We start from the raw sequence: 17,933 nt of genomic DNA, 5'->3' as shown, positions 1-17,933 counted from the left end.
TAAATTGCTTAATATACTTTCAAGAAAGAAAACTTGAGGCAATGTGATAAACTCTTTACATATTACCCTTATAAAAGGCTTCTCTCCCCTGGCTAGCTCACTGTTCCTATTATTCAAAGAAATGAATTCTAGCTCCTTTCTGTTCCCCTCCTTTTCCCTCTCCGTTCTGAGGTACTGCATTTGATTTTGAAAGGAAATGGGAATTTTGAGGCATTCCATACCTGTGTGCAGGCTGTTACAAAGGCCTTTCATTAGGAGATTACATAAGTGGTACTTGAAGTAATCATGGTACAGAAAAGATACTTTAAGCGAACAATTTATTCATGCGATAAGCGTCGCCTCATTTATTTTCCATGGAAATAGATCTGATTAATGTTTCTATTTTCAAAGCCCATTAAAGCGCGTCTGCCTTTGGCAAACCGTACTGAGATTCACAATGCTAAACAATGTTTTTGTTTTGTTTATCATACATTTATTTACTATTATTTTGTGACGTAGTTTTTGTGTTCAGCTTTTGACAACCGTAAATGAAATTCTGTTGAAAATAGAAACAAACAACTAGCCTGAAATGAATAATTTAATCTCTAAGCATCTGAAGAAAGAAAGAAACAAACAAACGAAAAACAACTGCAAGATTTGAGAGCAAAACTGAAATTATTTCATATAACCGGCTGGTGCAAGATCTGCCAACCAAGAGCAAAAGGCAGAAGCTATGAGAACGCGAGGTATAGAGTTTGACTAATCAGAAACTGTTACCATATCCCTCTTTTAGGCAGACATGCCAACTTCCCTGCAGAAATAATTTCCAGGTATTTGTGAAATAACTTTAGCCTAAGAAAACGCACATTTTATAAGTACTTGGTCAAGGCGGTGTGTTTATCCATGGAAACCCTCAAGAAGCCAAGAGGAAAAAGAACATTCTTAAGTTGAACAATATTATCCAGATCGTGTCCTGTTATGAGGCCATTTCTTGGCACATCTTTGCAATCAATGAAAGAACAGCAGAGCACTTGTCCATGAGATCTGGCTCCACACTTGAGCACTTCAGGGTGGGTGTCTGCTATTCCCATAAAAGCACCAATAGGAGAAAAGACAAAATAATATGTACCTTATGAAGTTTATGAGTAGGATCATTTTTATAAATGGATTTATGAGTCTGAAATCACAGTATTATTTTCCATCTCTAAAACAAGGCTTATTTGTTTACTTCTAAAAAAAATTACTGAAAGACAATTAAACTATGTTCTACAAAGAATGCATGCTCCTCTCTTCTGTCCACTTGTAACATAGAAAAGCCCCAAATCCTTCACACAGAGGGAATATCCTTTCAACTTTGGCATTATTTTGGACTGTAATTCATGCCTCCAATACAACAACTAGCAAGCTTCTTTCTGTTCTATTTCACTGAACCAAATCAGGATCCTTACCCTGCTCATTTCAGCAGGATAACTAATACATTTGCAAAGAGCTAATTAATTGTCCAGGCAATTCATAGCATATATCCTCTTTGCTTGCACATCAGTATAAAACCACCACAACACTCCAACTACAACAATTTTGGGGAGGGTAACATTGACACTTCTCAGTACCATCAACACACTTATCAGCGCTACAATTTACTGTTACATCATTTTTGACCCATTCTTAGTACACAGGCCTGTTTCACTGTCATCGTTTCTGCAAGATGAATTGGGTACCATAGATTATCAGTCTCAGTTTGTGCCAGTAACAGTTTAAATGGGCTATCAGGAAGAGCTTCTTCATGAACAGAGTCATCAAGCATTGGAACAGACTGCCCAGGGAAGTGTTCGAGTCTGCATCCCTGGTGGACATGACATTAAGTTCAGTGATGGGACTCAGTAGTCCAGGTTGAGGATTGGATTTGAAGGTCTCTTCCGATCTAATTGATGCTATGATTCTATTATGTGATTACAAAGATAACTGTAAAAATCCTTAGTTTTGCTAGAAGTAAACAGATCCAGCATAAAATGGCTCTTCAGATTAAATATGCAATCATTTTCCCTGCAGGCATTTATTCTAAAGACCTCAATGGAAAGATGCACAACATTTTAGACTGGTAGGCAGTGAGATTCTTGTGACAGGGCAGGGTAAGAAAGAGAAAGCAGACCTGGGAATTTATTGGGTTCTTATCAAGGAACTTACAAGATCTGCTTTTTAACAGAAAACAGTGCAAGTGAAAGTTAAGCAGAATGTGTTTGAAGTTTCTTTTTGTTTCAGAGACATGAGTAATTTCAAAATCATTCTTTAGGCTAAGTAAGCAGTGACTTACTTTTCTTGCCCTATGGTCTGAGGTTGACTGCTCAGGCAAGTTTTCTTTTTCATTTTGCAGTAACTTATCCCTCAGCAATCCTACCTTTTCATGCAGGTGATACCACTGCACCAGTTCAGGCAGTACTGTATTTAGAGACTGCTCTGGGTGCTTAATGGCATTTTACTCCCAAGGAACACAGAAAGCGAAGGAAACACAGTCAAAGTTCATAAACAAGTTAGTCCTCAACACTAAAGCAGAGCAAAGCACTTCTCCAGCCAGGAAAGGCTTATCACTGCTGATCATACAAAGCCTACTATGAATGATTAGAGTAAGGCGGTAAAGGATGCTGATGTTTTACATCTACTCCTCCAGTCATTTTAATAACATCCAAAATAAGGCCCTAAACCCATATCTAGATCAAAAAGCACCAAGAGGATTTTATTTAAAATAAAAAGTAAAAAGTGGGGAGAGATTGAATATTTTTATATAGGAAGAATATAAAACAAAATCCTTCTATCTAGGACAAATTTCTGCAAAATAGTGTACAAACAATAACTGACTTAAACAAGAAGCGTTCAGTTATCTAGTTTCTGTATCCTTAGAGCACACAAAATAAACTGTAATCGAAACCTCAAACAGATGCCTTGTACCAATAGGAATTTCTTAACTGGAAGCCATACTCATGTGCGTGGACAATAACATAAACTTCATCAAAGATAGACTTTGAACCATCTTTTACATTGCTTATTTGCAAATGCATCAATTATTTAACTTCACCATTATATTATCTTACCATAAGAGAAGGTCCTAAGCTTCCCTAAGTTAACCTGGGAGTAGTATAAGCTAAAAGATGCTTATTGTTTTTTTACATGCTGATTATCAGTGGTTTTGTTTTTGTTTTTTGTATGTACATTTTTGTTTTTGTATGTACAAATATATATTTGTATATATTTTGTAAATATATATATATTTAATGGAGTCTTTCACTTAAACATACACATTTATTTAAACAAATCTTATTCTAGATCTCCTAACAATTTAACCATTCATTTTTCTTCTGTTACACGAAGCTGTGACTCATGACCGTAGCAGTGTTTTCTACGTGGGCACTGGGTTAAATGGATGAAGTACTCTGTAGACTACTGGCCTGCTTACCTGACAAGACCCAGACCTGAGCTGTAGAGAATGTCACCTACTCAAAGTTGCATGGCTTAGCAGCCACAGAGTACTTGCCTGGATTGAAGTTCAGCTATTGCCACAAGTGCTGATATTTGCTTGGGGGATAGGTTCCTTGTGGTTTGTTTTTGTTTGTTTGTTTTTCCTTTGTACACAAACTGCTCCTCCTACCTCTGCAACCAGTGAGAAGGCTGATCCTCAGCAAAAGGCTGGAGCTACCACATGTAAATGACAGTAAAAGCCTTAGCCTTTGGTGGAAAAGGTTCCTCCAGTACAATAGAGGGGATTGTGCAGGAAGAAAGAATGAGATACTAGTTCAAAGCATATTGAACTAGAAATGCCTCAGCTGCCCTGAGACTTGAGCCCAGTACCCTCCATGGGCATTGCCAAGGGGCCTTACTGTACAAGTGAGGTGGGTGTGATGTCACAGCCAGGTGGTGTTGGAGCACACAGGGCTCACTGATACTTTTCTGTTCTAACTTAATATTAACTTGGTTTAATCTAAAAGAAATAGAGTCAAAACAACAGAAGCAGTAGTACTTACGCATCCTTCAGGTTCATAAAGAAAAGCCATTATCTTATATTCCTCTTTCAGACTGCTCTCCACAGAAGGCAGTTGGTCTGTGCTGTGTACTGATTTCACTCCTTTTGAACACCGTTCAAAAAACAGTGCTGCTGAAATCAACCCCCCAAAATAGCAGTTTTTATGTGAACACTCACTCTTAAATGCTTTCCAAGCTTATTAGTGAAGAATTAATCCACATGTGTGAGCTGGTAAAGAGAGCACAGGTTGTGCTCATCAGCACAAAGAGCAGAGTAAGAGGAGCAGTAAATAAACCCAACACAGGCTGTAGCAGACAAAAGCTGTCCTGCTTGCAGTTGAGTTGATTGCAAAGCTCCTAACAAGAGGCAGTGCTGCACCCTGTGTCAGTAAATAAAACTCTAAGTAATGATCTTACTTTTCCTACGCTTTCCTATGCAGCTTCTTAAAGAAAAGGAACTCCCAGTGTACTTCTTATATAGGCTATCCCTTACTGGGAAGGTAAGAAAATTCCTTGCCGTCCGGCTCTATGCTGTAGCTCCCATCATATTCTAGTACGATAAATAAAAAAGAGAAAAGCCTTACATAACAGTCTTCATTCAAGACACTGAAATCTGCAGCACCAAATCCATTTTACTCACTTTCAGTCACATAAAGGTAAAACCTTTTCCCTCAGAAGGAAACCAAAGACAGTAGAAAAAGGCAGTGTTTTCCACCGGCCCTTTTAACAAATGAAACATTTACTTTCTGTTTGGTGTAAAGTGACAGCTGGCTTATTAGAGCTGACACTGATCCTCCCAAGAGGATTTCAGCAAGCAAGTCACACAGGTGAAGGTCAAAGAAGCAAAGGAATTAAATGAAGAGAGGAAGCAAGCAGCTTTCCCTTAAGGACAGAAATCAGCAAACAGAAATTTGTTACTTACGTGGCCCTTGCTGATTGGAAATAGAGCACCTGCAAAATGTAAAAATATTTCCAGGCCACTTTCTGAATTTCAGTTTGTTTTAGACCTGGCTCCCTTCTGGCCATTATCTCCCACCTGCAGGAAGGATGCTGTGGGTGCATGGTTTTGTGCCATGTCTCTGCCTGACTTACACAGCGTCAAAGACGACTCATGTAATATTCATGTTGAGGCATCATGCATCACTTTTTACTTACATGGGGAGGAGAGTTAACAAGGGATGACCCTTTACTTTTTAAAGTAAACAATAAGAAAAACTCAGCCTTGCACTCTTAAAAGTTTTAACTCTCTCTATACGTGACTAACTGAAGAGAGATTAACGCTTGCTCTTCAAACCACTCCTAACGGTTCTGAGATGCTTTGCCAAACTATCACTTTTTGGTTTGGCAACACCACTTTGCTATGCTAATAAGACCAATACAGGAATACCAGGGTCAAAGGTACGCTCAGAAATATGCACATAGCAAAGATGAGATCTGAGGAGTTTGGCTTAGCCGTGAAGTTTTGCAGAGTCCCAGACCTTCTCATATTTCCTACTTCAGTTTCAATCGTAACACTCTGGATAACATCCCGAGCTTCAGCACAACTCCATGTAGGACTCCAAGGAACAGGTAGGTGTAATCAAACACATGACTTGCCTCTGAACAATTTTTATGAAATCCTGGAGAGAAAAGACAATTGCATGCTATTCTTACTTACCGCAGAGCACCTATTCAAGTAAACACGCAGAGATATAAACGAATGAATAACTGGCTCTGGCTCTAATCTCTTTTAAAGGTCACAAGCCTACAAAACGGTTTTCAATGCATTTTCAAGTATTAGCTTACCTTAAACCTGCAGGTTTCCCTCTCTATGCCAGGTACACAGCGCAAGGTGCTTTTCCTTCCTGCTTAACATGCAGAAGCTCAGGCCTTTCTGGGGCTTTTTGTTGTTGTTGTTATGGTTTTGGTTTTTCTGGGCTCTGACATCTGCAGAATGGCACCTTTCAGCAGCCCATCTACATCCTCCTCTCCCACCCCATCAGCCTTGCCAGATTTAGACTAAGCATCCAGAAAATACAAGGTAGAACAGCAGGAAAACAGCTGAACCTTTTGACTTGCAGCTTCAGTTTGGAAATCCAATTAACCAAAGTTATGATTAATCACTACTTGGAGGTGAAGGAGGAAGGGAGAGGTGCAGAAGAAATCTTTCTGAAGAGATAAGGACTACAGCATCTAAGCTCAGCTGAACTTATTCCACTGTATGTTTTCCTTAATGCCTAACAGTTCATTCAGTCAGGTGCTCCTGTCCCAAAGCAATCTAGCTTTTATCTGATAATCTGTGTATAATTCAAAGACAGCCTTTCAGAAATCACAAAGAGAGAACAGATACTCACCACACACATTTCCTTTTAGATAGCAGTCCCACCTAGTATGCTGTCAGAGACCCCTATGCAGGACTACACAAGCTGCTCTACAGCACAAGGCATTTCCAAATGGACCAGTGCCACCCGTTCTATAGCCCATTAAGACCAAATTGCCACATGTGGAGATGACTGAAGAGTGAAGAATGGAGTTAATTAGGGCAGGTACACAGGAGGCAAAAGAAAGTTGGCACACAGCTGCTCACACTACTCTAGCTGATTACACTTGTACTAAACCTTGACTTTCTAGACAACACTTGCTTTCTGAGCTCAAGAAAAATATGTGTTTTCTCCTGAGTTCATTAGGTCAGTATGAAGACTTGTATGCAGAACCAGAAATGAGTTTTCTGTGGCAGTACCATCCTGTAAGGGCCTCCCCAGCCATTTTGTTCAAGCCCATTGTATTTTCCCATTCATCACCATACCTTTCAGTCAGAAATGACATGTTATGTATTTGGCACACAAAAAATTAAACATGTGAGTGGGGAAAAAAAAATAAATCAGCACATGAAGTGATGGTTGCAATGAGAGCAAAGAGCTCTCGCTAGCTTTTGGGTACAAAAATTATAGCCCAAAAGTTGATTGCTAATAAATACTAATATTCTTCATTAGACATTGCATGTCTTAACCCCATTTCCTTCAGTGTTTTATTATGCATTTTACCTTGAATACATGAACAGAGATTTAAAGTGACCTCTAAGACAACAAGAGTGTATAAAAGAAAAAAAAATAAAAATTATTTCACTTTTGTTAAAGAAGAGAAAAAAAAGGTAGTGAGAATATTAAAGCATTCAAAATTTATAATGTTCTTCATCCTGTTAAATATTCTCCCTAGATACAATCACACTGGCCTTCCAAATCCATAAAATATGCCATTTTTGTCGCCCCCTACACGTGCAGCACAATTTCAACTCCAACACTTGCATAGGTTTTTTGGTAGAATTTCAGAAAAGAACTTAAAAACAAAGTCAGAAAGGACTGGAATATTGCAACATGAACTGCAAGGATGTTTCCTGTGAGTATTGTACTGCAATGTCAAACATTTCCAGTGGGACTCATCTTACAATTTAACCATACGACGCATCTTCAGAATATTTTACCCCAGATGTGGCTATTGATACCCACTGTATTTATAGCATGAAAAATAAAGTTTATCTTACTCAAGCATGTGTCAGATTTGGCTTGAAACCACATGCTTCATTTAGTTAAAGAGCCAGAGGAAAGAAAAAGCAGCACAAAAATATCTTCATGAAAATGGACCTATTTTAGGAGGAGCCTGGTACAACTGCCTTACAGCCCCAGCACGCTTCCATACCTCACCTGGATGTCAACCACTTTAAACAAAAAGCACAGATATAAAGTTACAGCTTTCTTCAGGCAGTCTGTAGAAACTGCCACATGTACAACAGAGAAAAAGCATCCATCCCAGTAACAGCTTTTCCTTTCCAAGAGGAAATATTTGCATCAGTATAAGCAAATTTCAGAAGTACAGAAATAAGTGCCTACGCTTGAGTTACGTTCGCTTCCCACCGAACTTCAGAGACAGGACAGCTTACATATGGCGAAGATAGGCTTCCAAATAAAATAGAGATACACAGAAACACAAGCCTCAAACAGCCGAAAGAAGCATTCTGAAAAAGCATGTTGCTATTTACACACTCACCTCCTTTTTTACATTCAGAACACACAAAAATTCTAGTTTCAAAATGCATTGTCAGAAAAAAAAGTTTCTCAGCTGCCCAAACTGCATTAACACTCTCAGTGCCCGCGCGGAGTGTCAGTACAGATCTAATCTCACAGACAGCTTGGAGGCTACAAACACATACTGTCACCTGACAGTAAATTAGTATTGTTCTCATTTTCCTTCTGCATGTACCAACAAATATGCTTCTTCTGCTTTTTCAGCTGAAGCAGCCAATTACCTTCTGTGCTTTGCAAGCTCCCGTCCGCACTCCCCAGGAAACGGATAATGTGCTGTGCAGCACAGTGGGGAGAGCTCGCTCGGATGCAAAATAATTCAGAACTTACTCATATAAAGTCTCCCCGCTGCATTCACAGGCTGAGCTGTGTGTTAAACGCGTTTATTCACCACCGAAAGACCATACTTTGCAGTTATAACCCTGGCAAATACTGTGCATTTAAATAATTCTTATACTCAGCCACACAAAGGGGTTTTATTCCTCTACCACAGCTGTACACAGAAGAACAGAGTGCCATTTCAAAACAAAACTCCTGAAGTTACTACTTACCAGTTTGTGATTACGTATGCAGTAAGCCCAAAGAGCTGAAGAGATTTTGTTGCAGGAGACAAAAGTTATCAAAAAAAAAAAACCCAAAAAAACCAAACAGGCAAAGTGAACAAGAATGAAGGGAAACTCACATAAATGCTCTCTTCATTCATCTACTTAAGTGTTCCCAAAGACTAAAAGGGACCTTAAAGAAAGCGCTCTCAGCAAAGACTACATCCTCTTGTCAGTCAAACCCTGCATAGTTTCAGCTAGGCATCTGTCCAAAAAGACATGGAATTCTTCTATTTCTGTCTCCCAGTGCAAGTGGAAACATTTCTACAGATCTGTGGTGAGGATTTCAATTTTTGTAGTGGTAAGCTGCAAGAGGAATTTAATTAAAGACTCTGTTAAGCAGAAAACTGTCCATGAAAGAGGAACTGGAAAATTTGGAGATAAATAACAATTGCATTACATTACAGTCTGCTACAGAAGCACAATAAAAACTTGCAGTGAGGTTAAAAATCCAGATGTGGTTTACTGGAAGAAAGCTGTGAAAAACTTTGCTTTCATTAGCATTGTTGTCAGGAGCAGTGAAACAACAACAGATTTGTGGTTAATCACACAGGCTTGCCTTTTTTTAATGAAACAGTTTGAGTTTTAAAAAGTTAATGATTTTACATAGGAAGCTAAACATTTGTTTTACCATCCGTGCTATGCCTGACGTGTTACTCTTTTTATTCAACACAGGTGTTTCCTTAGATGTACTTTGCATCTTGCCCGTTGCTGACAAAACAAACCCTATAAGCCTCTGATTCTCTAAAGTATGGAAGGACCTTGGAAATGATGTTTCCCTCTCTCGTGTCTCATTTTTTCTCTTATGATATCAATAAGAAAGTATGGCTGTTTCCTGTGTACATTCAGACTGGAAGCTGACACAGAAACAGCACACAATTTTACTGACCCCTTCAGCTCCCCAGATGAAATCTTTCTCACAAAGAGAAGCAGCTGTATCCATTTGATAGCCCAGAACTTTTGTCCCTGCTGCTTCTCCTCTCTGCACTCAGGTTCCTCACCCATTGCTCCTTTTGCCTTTGCTTTTTATTCTGCCCCCATCACTGTCTCTTTGATGTCTTTCACTTGCTGTCCTATTGCAGTACATACTGACACCTCTTTTTAGTCCTCCTGGTAGCTCTAAGTCCCTGTCTCCTGTTCCTGCTTACCAGGTCAACGCTCTGTCCCTCTGGTTGGTCTTAGGGCTCTCCCAGCCACTGCTGACTGCCAGTCTATCTCCCACGCTACTTTCTGCATGTAGAAAGCTCTTTCTGAGTCAGCCCATAAAGTAAGTTGGCCCTGCTAGCCACCATTCTTCAGTTCAAAACCTTCATTTGGTTGCACTGGAAGATATTAGTTAACCGTAACAGCAAATCTGAGAGTTGTGAGGAACAAACAGTGCCTTTCTAACGGAGAAGAAAAGAGGCACTCCCTGTCCCCCTGTTCCCCCGTTCTCCTTACTTACACGTTGCTTTTTGGCTCTGATGTTTCAAGCTTCTTTACAGTGCAAATGGCCTTGGGACAGAAAATCTTTCACACTGCGTTCTGTAACAGACTCTGGCATAACAGGATCCAGTCTTTTCACACTGCTGGGCGTTATGGCGAAACAAGTGAGAAATAAGCTGTTTCTTGAACATCTTGCTACTTATTATCTCCTTTAAATCACAGCTCTTGCAAGATGTAGCTGTGACTGAATGAAGTGATACGTTTTAATTTTAGGGATTAAATAGAGAAAGAAATTCTGTGTAGATGGGGGAATGCTGTAATCCTGCAGCGCACTGCCGGCAAAGTTTATCTGTTAGGCACAAATTCTTTACTCAGAAGCACTGGCACAGCAGCCCAGAGAAGCTGTGAATGCCTCATGGCTGGAGGCACTCCAGGCCAGGGTGGATGGGGCTTCCGGCAGCCTGATCTAGTTGGTGTTAACCCTGCCTACAGCAAGGGTTGGAACTGGATGGGTTTAAGGTCCCCTCCAACATAAGCCATTAGTGATTCTATGATTCTCTGATCCCACCCTTTAGTTGTTATGGTTGCTGACAGTGGGCCAAGCTAATTCCACTCAAGTGAATTTCCATGCCTTCTCCCTGCAGCACACAATCCAAAACAGACAACAGGCACTGGTGCATATCATTGTTAAACTCCACTTCCAAAACCTAATATTGAATATAACTTCCCATTTTTCTGATATTTAAGTTTAGCAAAAGTCATGTCTTTGCACATACAGCATTATTAATGTCCAATTAGCACCACATTTCATCCTGGCATGCTATGAGCCACCATTACACCAGTATGACATTGTCTTTTGAAACAGAGATGCTTTATGGTACCTATTGCTTTACTGTCTTGTTCTAAAATTGCCTGATCTCCAAAATCCATCCATTTCAAGGAGTTCCTGAGAGGCAAAAAGCTCTGGATTAAGATTACTGTTCCATTATTGGCCAGAGCATTAATTTCCTTCCAGTGATACCAGGCTACTTGTCATTTCTGACAACACATTTAATTGCCATTGCAGCCCTCACAGCTTTTTCATAGGTGCTGTCAAGATTATTTTAATTAAAATAATATCTACACAGAGGTTAATGAAAGCTGGGGAAAAACTGCACCAGGAGTGTGTCATTCACTGTTTCCCATTAGTGGGTTTGTAAGAAACCAAATTTCTCCAGACCCCATGACTTGCAGAGACCAATTGAGATGGGAAAAATGCCCATGACCAGCTTCCATGCCACAACAGCTCCAGCCCAGCCACTTCACCCTTTAGAGCCCTTTCCACAGAGTAACCATCAGCCAAAGTCCCTGCTGTTCAGCCCATTCCCGTTGTTCTCCTTAGAACTACTAGTGATACCGGTGATATAAAAAACTACTCATTATGTCAAATGCTACCTTGATACCACTACAGACATGACCTGGGGTCACCTGCACTTCATCAAAGATAAGAAGATGTAGTGCTTGGAAGTGCGTTTCTTCTTATTCGTTTTTAAACACACTAAATGATTCCACATGTGGGAATTCAATGCTTCCAACAGTAAATGCTGGCAGACAGACACACGCCCACTACCTTTTTTATTCTAAACTTTGAAGCAGACTGGTCTCTGCTTTAAATAAATTCTATGTATAATTAGACAAATCAATATCCATCGCACGATGTTTTACTTTTTACAGTTAGCAGCCCTCACTCTGTACTAAACTGTATCTTTGTGAACTAGCAATCTAGGAAATTACAGGGTTTCAGTCAAGCCAGCTCATTTTGTTTCTGCGTATGGTTACAGACCTCAGACTTTGCAGGCTATTTCAGCAGTTTCTAACTCCATTTTCAAGACTATTTACTCATTGTGTGGGTATCTTTCTTTGCGTCAATGACAACGGGCACATAAGTCACTCTTCCCTCAATTGGGCTGGCATGCATGAGGGTGAATGCAATGCAGCAATGTGCCACTTGGCTGTGAGCTCAGGCTCTGCTTCTTGCTCAGCTCTTTGTTTCTTTCTGTGCACTTTCAATTCCACAATCAAATCATCACTACAAGCTGTTTTTATTTGGAAAAAGTGGCCAGTTCCTGAGAAGACTCACCTCTGTGCCATGAACGCCACTCCCACTGAAGAGAACCTGCAAAGTGCAAACTGTATGAGCAGCAGAACTAACAGAGCTCATTTTTCCTCTAGATTTAACAGTCTCACTCCACTAGATGTGATTCTGACAAAACTTATAGGAACTCAGTATCCATGAAATACCCCAATTTTGTAATCTTTCCTATTTACATAGTTGTTGAATAAGTCTTACTCCCAACTGTGAAGTGAATATCCCTATAACAGGCTATAAGTGCATGACTGATAAACTCTCATATTCCATTCTGGAAGGCAGAGCTCTGAATGTTGCAAAGTAACACAGTATTGCAGATTGAAACTTCCTACAGCTTGCTCCTGTGTTACATACTGCCCGTGTAAAGGAGCATGCTGTTGGTAATGATCTGTGTACCAACACAAAATTCAAACTGGAAGAAATCCTTTATGAGGTCAATATTTCTCCTCATCAAGGGGAGACACAAAACTGAGGGGTTGCTGCCAATAAGGAAAAACTATTAACAGTCAAAGAGAGATCTCCATGGACAGTTTTGCTACCTGACCAGTGCATCTAAACAAATTGTATTCCCCATCCTATCTGAGAGTATGAGAGTCGTTCTGTTTGCTACACATTTGCAATTCTTCTGGTGGGTATTCTCTTAAGCGTAAAACTGCCAAACAGAAATCAACCTTGAACAGGAAAAAACAGAGCAAGTTAGAAAATCAAAACCATGGGAACCAACTAATACATACAACTTCACTGCAGCTGTAATTTTATGGGAGAGAGGTGGGGGATTCTTGCTATTTCTTGCTCAATTTCCATCTGAGCTTTTTCTGGGAAAGGCACAGCATTGTAGCTCTCTGACAGACTCAAATTTGCTCATGCCTTTCTGCGACTGTGATGATGCCTCAAAGCCTTTTCTATTAGTCTGTCCCATTATAAACCTTCTTTAGCTCATAACAGCTCAAATGCTTTCTGCTGTATGGATAAAGGAGCTCTTCACTCCTCACACACTGCAGTAATTCTGATTACTGGGAGGATATTTGAAATGCGATATTGTGAGGAGAGGTGTAATTATGTCAGAATTTGAATGGAACTATTCTAAGAGGCTTTGCAAAAGCAGAATTTCATGCCTGCTAGAGGCCTTGAGGTCAAGCAGTTCATTGGGAAATAATCAGGACCTGAAAAATGGTCTAGTTGTTTTTTGGATGCATTGCAAATTCCACTACCTTCCTTAGAATACAGTATTAATTGTGCTCATTGTAAGCACTCAGACTGGTCAGCATGCACTGGCATCTGCACCAGCACTCCTTAGCCCTGCTAATGGTACCATCACATTGTTTTTTCCTGTCTACCGGATGTGGTTGCATCCTGCAACTGCATTCACACAGCAAAAAATTTATTTTCTGCTGTGCTTCAATTTCTTTTTTTCCCTCTCTCTCTGATTTCATCCTTAAGTTCAAAATAAAAAACAAAAGTTCTGTTCACATCAGGGCACATTTCTTGCTTCATCCAATACATAGCCAGAACTGGCCTCCCTAAAACTTGAAAAGATGAAGAAGTAGAATAATCTTCCTCCTCTTAATTTAAAGTTTGGATCTGAGTCCATTCTGGATTATTTCTTCCCATTTTATGCTTTATATATTCTCATTTACACGTTGTGCCCATACAGCAATGGAGCTGTTGACAGTGCCTGAGATAAAGCACACAGGAAAGTCCCTACACGACTGAAGCATTGGTTTGCTCATCTCCTAACAAGAAAACAAAGAAAAATTCCTTTCTCCTTTTCTACCTTCTGTATGTACTTATTCCAGCAACTTAATAATGTCACATTTCTTGTACGAGCAATGGAGAAAATCACTGCTGTGAGGGGAAACCCAGCTTTTCACTTCTCTCAAGACACCCTGACCTACCAACAGCACTGAGGACAGGGCCAGGTTTCTACACGTTCTTCCCGCTCATACAAGAACTGTGGCCCAAAACAAACAGTTTAAAGAGGGCTTTAAAGAGGGTTTTACCAACATAGTCAGCTTTTTTTTTTTTGTGTGTGTAAATACCACCAACCAGACTTAAGCAGAGTGTAACACTCTCCATATATACTCAAAGGTAAGAAGAGATCTGAATCTGAGCTTAAAACACCAGGCAGCGTTTTTCAAGCCCGAGCTCAAGAATGTCAGTAACCTCAAATGCTGCTCACAAGGGACTTCCATGAACTCAAGTCATGGCCTTTTGAGAACACAGTGCACCCAAGGCAGGCTGAATAAATGCTGAAGGAATCACGCAACCTCTAGTGAGGCCAGTGATAATGCAGCTCTTGAATGTCATGCATCCAATCATGCAAGAATGCTGAAACCACTGGAATCCTTCCACAAAACAAAACAAAACAACAACAACAACAACAACAACAGAACAGGCTGTCTCCATGCTCAAAAGCCTTCCATCAGAAGATGAAATTAAGGCTTTGTCATCCAAATAAAATAATCTGAATGGCTGGGCTGCTCAGTGCAGAAACATCTGCTGGACAGGGAATAACACACAGAAAACAGCCAGCAAATGTCAAAAGTTCAGAGAAGCAGTAACTAATCATCCTATTTCAGCCATATAGACATAGATGAGACAGAAAACCAAGTAAAAAATAGCAAGCCTGTTGTGCAGAAGAAGTCATAAGTACATAGCTGTTAAGAATAAGTAGTTTTCCATTACTGCCCTCAGTGAAGCTCCCGAGAAATGATCACTTAGAAGTCAAGCTCAGAGAATAAAGTGCCAAACCCAGGTACTGCAGATATCTGCAGCCGAGGAGGAGGCCTGTGGCAGTGGCAGTCCACAAACACATAAATTTCAAGGAAACAACACTAGAAATTTCCCACAGATCTGCTTTGCAGTAGTCTCATCAAAAGGAGACATCAAAGGTGGTGTGCACAACTGCTGCAGAAAATGCAAAGACAGCAGTCTCCTACCACATGAAGTTAATGCTAGTGTACCAAATTAAAGCCTGCATTTTTAGGACTAACCATCTATCAGTCTTTCTGGAAATGACTACCAGGATGAAAAATGCCTTAAAGCAAAAGTCACTTTCTCAGATGGCCATATGCTTAGTATCCAGTTGCAAAGCAAATAGCCTTTTAGCTTCTTATGCCACAGTATCAGATTGTTTTGTTAAATTTTCGTGTAGGCTCACAAGGCTTCCTATTAAGTTTGCTTTCCATTTAAAAATACAGAAAAAAATCAAAATATTTTGTAAATAACATTTTTAAAAGCATTAATAAAGGTTAATAAATCTAACTTTCTGTGGCATTTATGGTAGTGACATCTGTACCTTGTTCTCAGGGAATTTCTTGTAGTATGACAACTCTCAGCAGTAAGCACCATCAGAAGGAAGCCAGGCATTTAAATGGGATTTCAGCCAGGTTGAATTAATCTGGATGTTACTATATACTTGTATTTAATATCACTGCAGTGTAAAAAAAAGAAAAAACAAAACCCACAACAAACCATCACTTAAGATACAAAGTCATGTGCAGGGAAGCTGGAACACTCAAGCTTTTCCCTATCTCGTCACTGCACAGTTCAAATGCTAGCCTGACTTACACACTTCTATTGTCTTCCACATTGAATGCCCAGTACAAGTGGCACTCAAGGAACATCCTTTTATGACTCCTTGCCCCTTTTTTCTCAAACCCTGTCCTCTCTCTCACTGTTTTGCTCTTTAATCTTATAGCACTCGTCACCACCGCATCCGGGCCCAGAACAAACCTGAGATGAGAGCATGGCTCTCCCACCACTGCTTCCAAGGTGAGTTTAGTTTTACTGATATGGCTGGTCTAACCATCATGACCTTGTCTACCCCAGCTGCTCTGCCTGTGCTGGGCAGCCTCCTTTAACTTCCCTACCTTGTACATCAGTACACAACTGATCAGTATTAAAAACCTTAGCAGCAGTTGGAGTGCTGTACTTGAGATACCTACCATTGTGATGAGGTTGTGCAGTTTCTCAACTTCTAAAGACAAGCTGGGAAAATGCTTCAGAGGTCAGAATTACATATTGGTATGCACTGGTTCTTGGAATCAGCTCAGTGTTGATGTATTTTTTGTTCCTTTCTTTACCTGTGACATTTATTAGAAGGCTTCATCAGGCTTGAGCCAGCAATTCTGAAGCTGTTCTTCCCTATAAATACACATAGAAGTCCGTTGCTTTTTAGCAAAGCACTTGAATGTGCTTTTAGTTTGACGTCTGTGGCACCATAGCACAAACTAAACTAGTTTTGGAATTAGGTTGATCATTTCCAGACAAGTAATGGACAGATATCAGGCATGGCTGCTCCAGTTCATTTATACAAGGTATTCATTCTGCAGATGCCTACCTGGGAAAACAGGTCAGTTGCACTGCAGGTCTGATCCTTGTGCTGCTCCTCTCTCCAGGGGTGTTTGCTCACTGCAATAATTCTCTCTGCATCATTCAGGACCCAATGAATAATTCAGCAGAGTTTCACTACTCCACCTGTCCTGTTTTGTTTACTAGAATATCTTCCTGTCATTCAGCATCTGCATCTGGCCTCAAGCATAAAATCTGGGGAAAAAGGAGTCCACAGTGGCTGAGGGGGATCTTTCCCTTTAATATTGGAGTCCTACGAGCTGACAGTACATTTGTGTTGAGGGGCATGAAATGACTTGAGAAACCCAACACAAACTTATCAATATGTACATATTTCTCCTTTACAGGCCTGGGAAAGCTCAGGTCTCTTGCTGTATTGCTTTGTATTGATGACAAAACACTCTGCTGTTTGGAGAGGTTTTCCAAGGAGCAACTGTGGCGGCCCTGTTCCTCTGACACATTTAGAGAAAGCCCTGTGAACTTTACTGTCAAAATGCTCACAGAGAAAATCTTGGTCTGTGCTGTACAGCATCTGCCAAAAATCCCCCTCACGCAGGTTTCCTACTAGTAGGTTTGCAGGCTGCATCATGAAACACAGCAGGATTTTCACTAGCACAGAAATTCTGCTAGAGATGAATGAAAGTTACTGAATATTTTGACCAAACCAGACAGAAAATCTGAAGCCTATAGTTCTCCTCTTTGAAAATACCCCAATGCCTAGGAATTTATCTTCCACCTTTTTCATAAAATGTTAGTAGTAGCTCTCTGTTTTGATGGTTAATGATAGGACCTCCTTTGGAACATACCCTCATTACTAAACTGCTGTGGAGTAAAAATTGGGAGCACATATTAATATCCTCACTTAGACCAATAGCCCCATAAATAATTGATTTTTTTATAAATTATCTGCAAATCCAATAAAAATCCAGAATCTTCTGCTTTTTGGTCAGTTCTCTTCAGAAAGAGAGCAGGATCAGTGCAAACATTAGCAAACATCCTTTTACAAAAACAGAAAGTTGCTCTAAATGTCTCCCTCGTACTTCTTTCAACCGCTACTCCGGAGACTTTCTGTGCCTTCTACGCCCTCTAGCATCTGGAAGATGCATTTACAGACCTCTCCCTTTCTTCAGCACGTTTCTAGTTTGAATTACTACACAGTTAATAAAATCTTACTTAAAAAAGTGGAAGCCTTCTCCTGTCTTCTTACCAGATATATTTTTTACCTGAGGCTGAAACAGAAACATGAAAATGTTAGTGTGAGCTCTCATTTCCATTACAGGTGCGTTATACTTCCCTGGCTGTGTACACAGGACTTAGAGGTGCAGAGAATATTCACATCAGTTCCGGGTCCCCTGTGAACAATGTTCTCAGTTGGGA

At 40.1% G+C, this 17,933-nt stretch overlaps 1 protein-coding gene across 1 annotated transcript in view; it reads right to left on the bottom strand.

Moving 5' to 3' along the window:
- The window catches only part of INSC (INSC spindle orientation adaptor protein), a 120,016-nt gene extending 111,546 nt beyond the window's left edge, over positions 1–8,470 (bottom strand). Inside the window, 1 exon segment of the mRNA XM_048949301.1 lies at positions 8,379–8,470. Coding sequence (XP_048805258.1) covers positions 8,379–8,382 — 4 coding nt within the window. The 5' untranslated portion in view covers positions 8,383–8,470.
- Positions 8,471–17,933: the final 9,463 nt, after the last annotated feature.

The sequence above is a fragment of the Lagopus muta genome, chromosome 6 (assembly GCF_023343835.1).
Source record: "Lagopus muta isolate bLagMut1 chromosome 6, bLagMut1 primary, whole genome shotgun sequence".
Taxonomy (NCBI): Eukaryota; Metazoa; Chordata; class Aves; order Galliformes; family Phasianidae; genus Lagopus; species Lagopus muta.
This window is presented reverse-complemented; position numbering and strand designations above follow the sequence as displayed.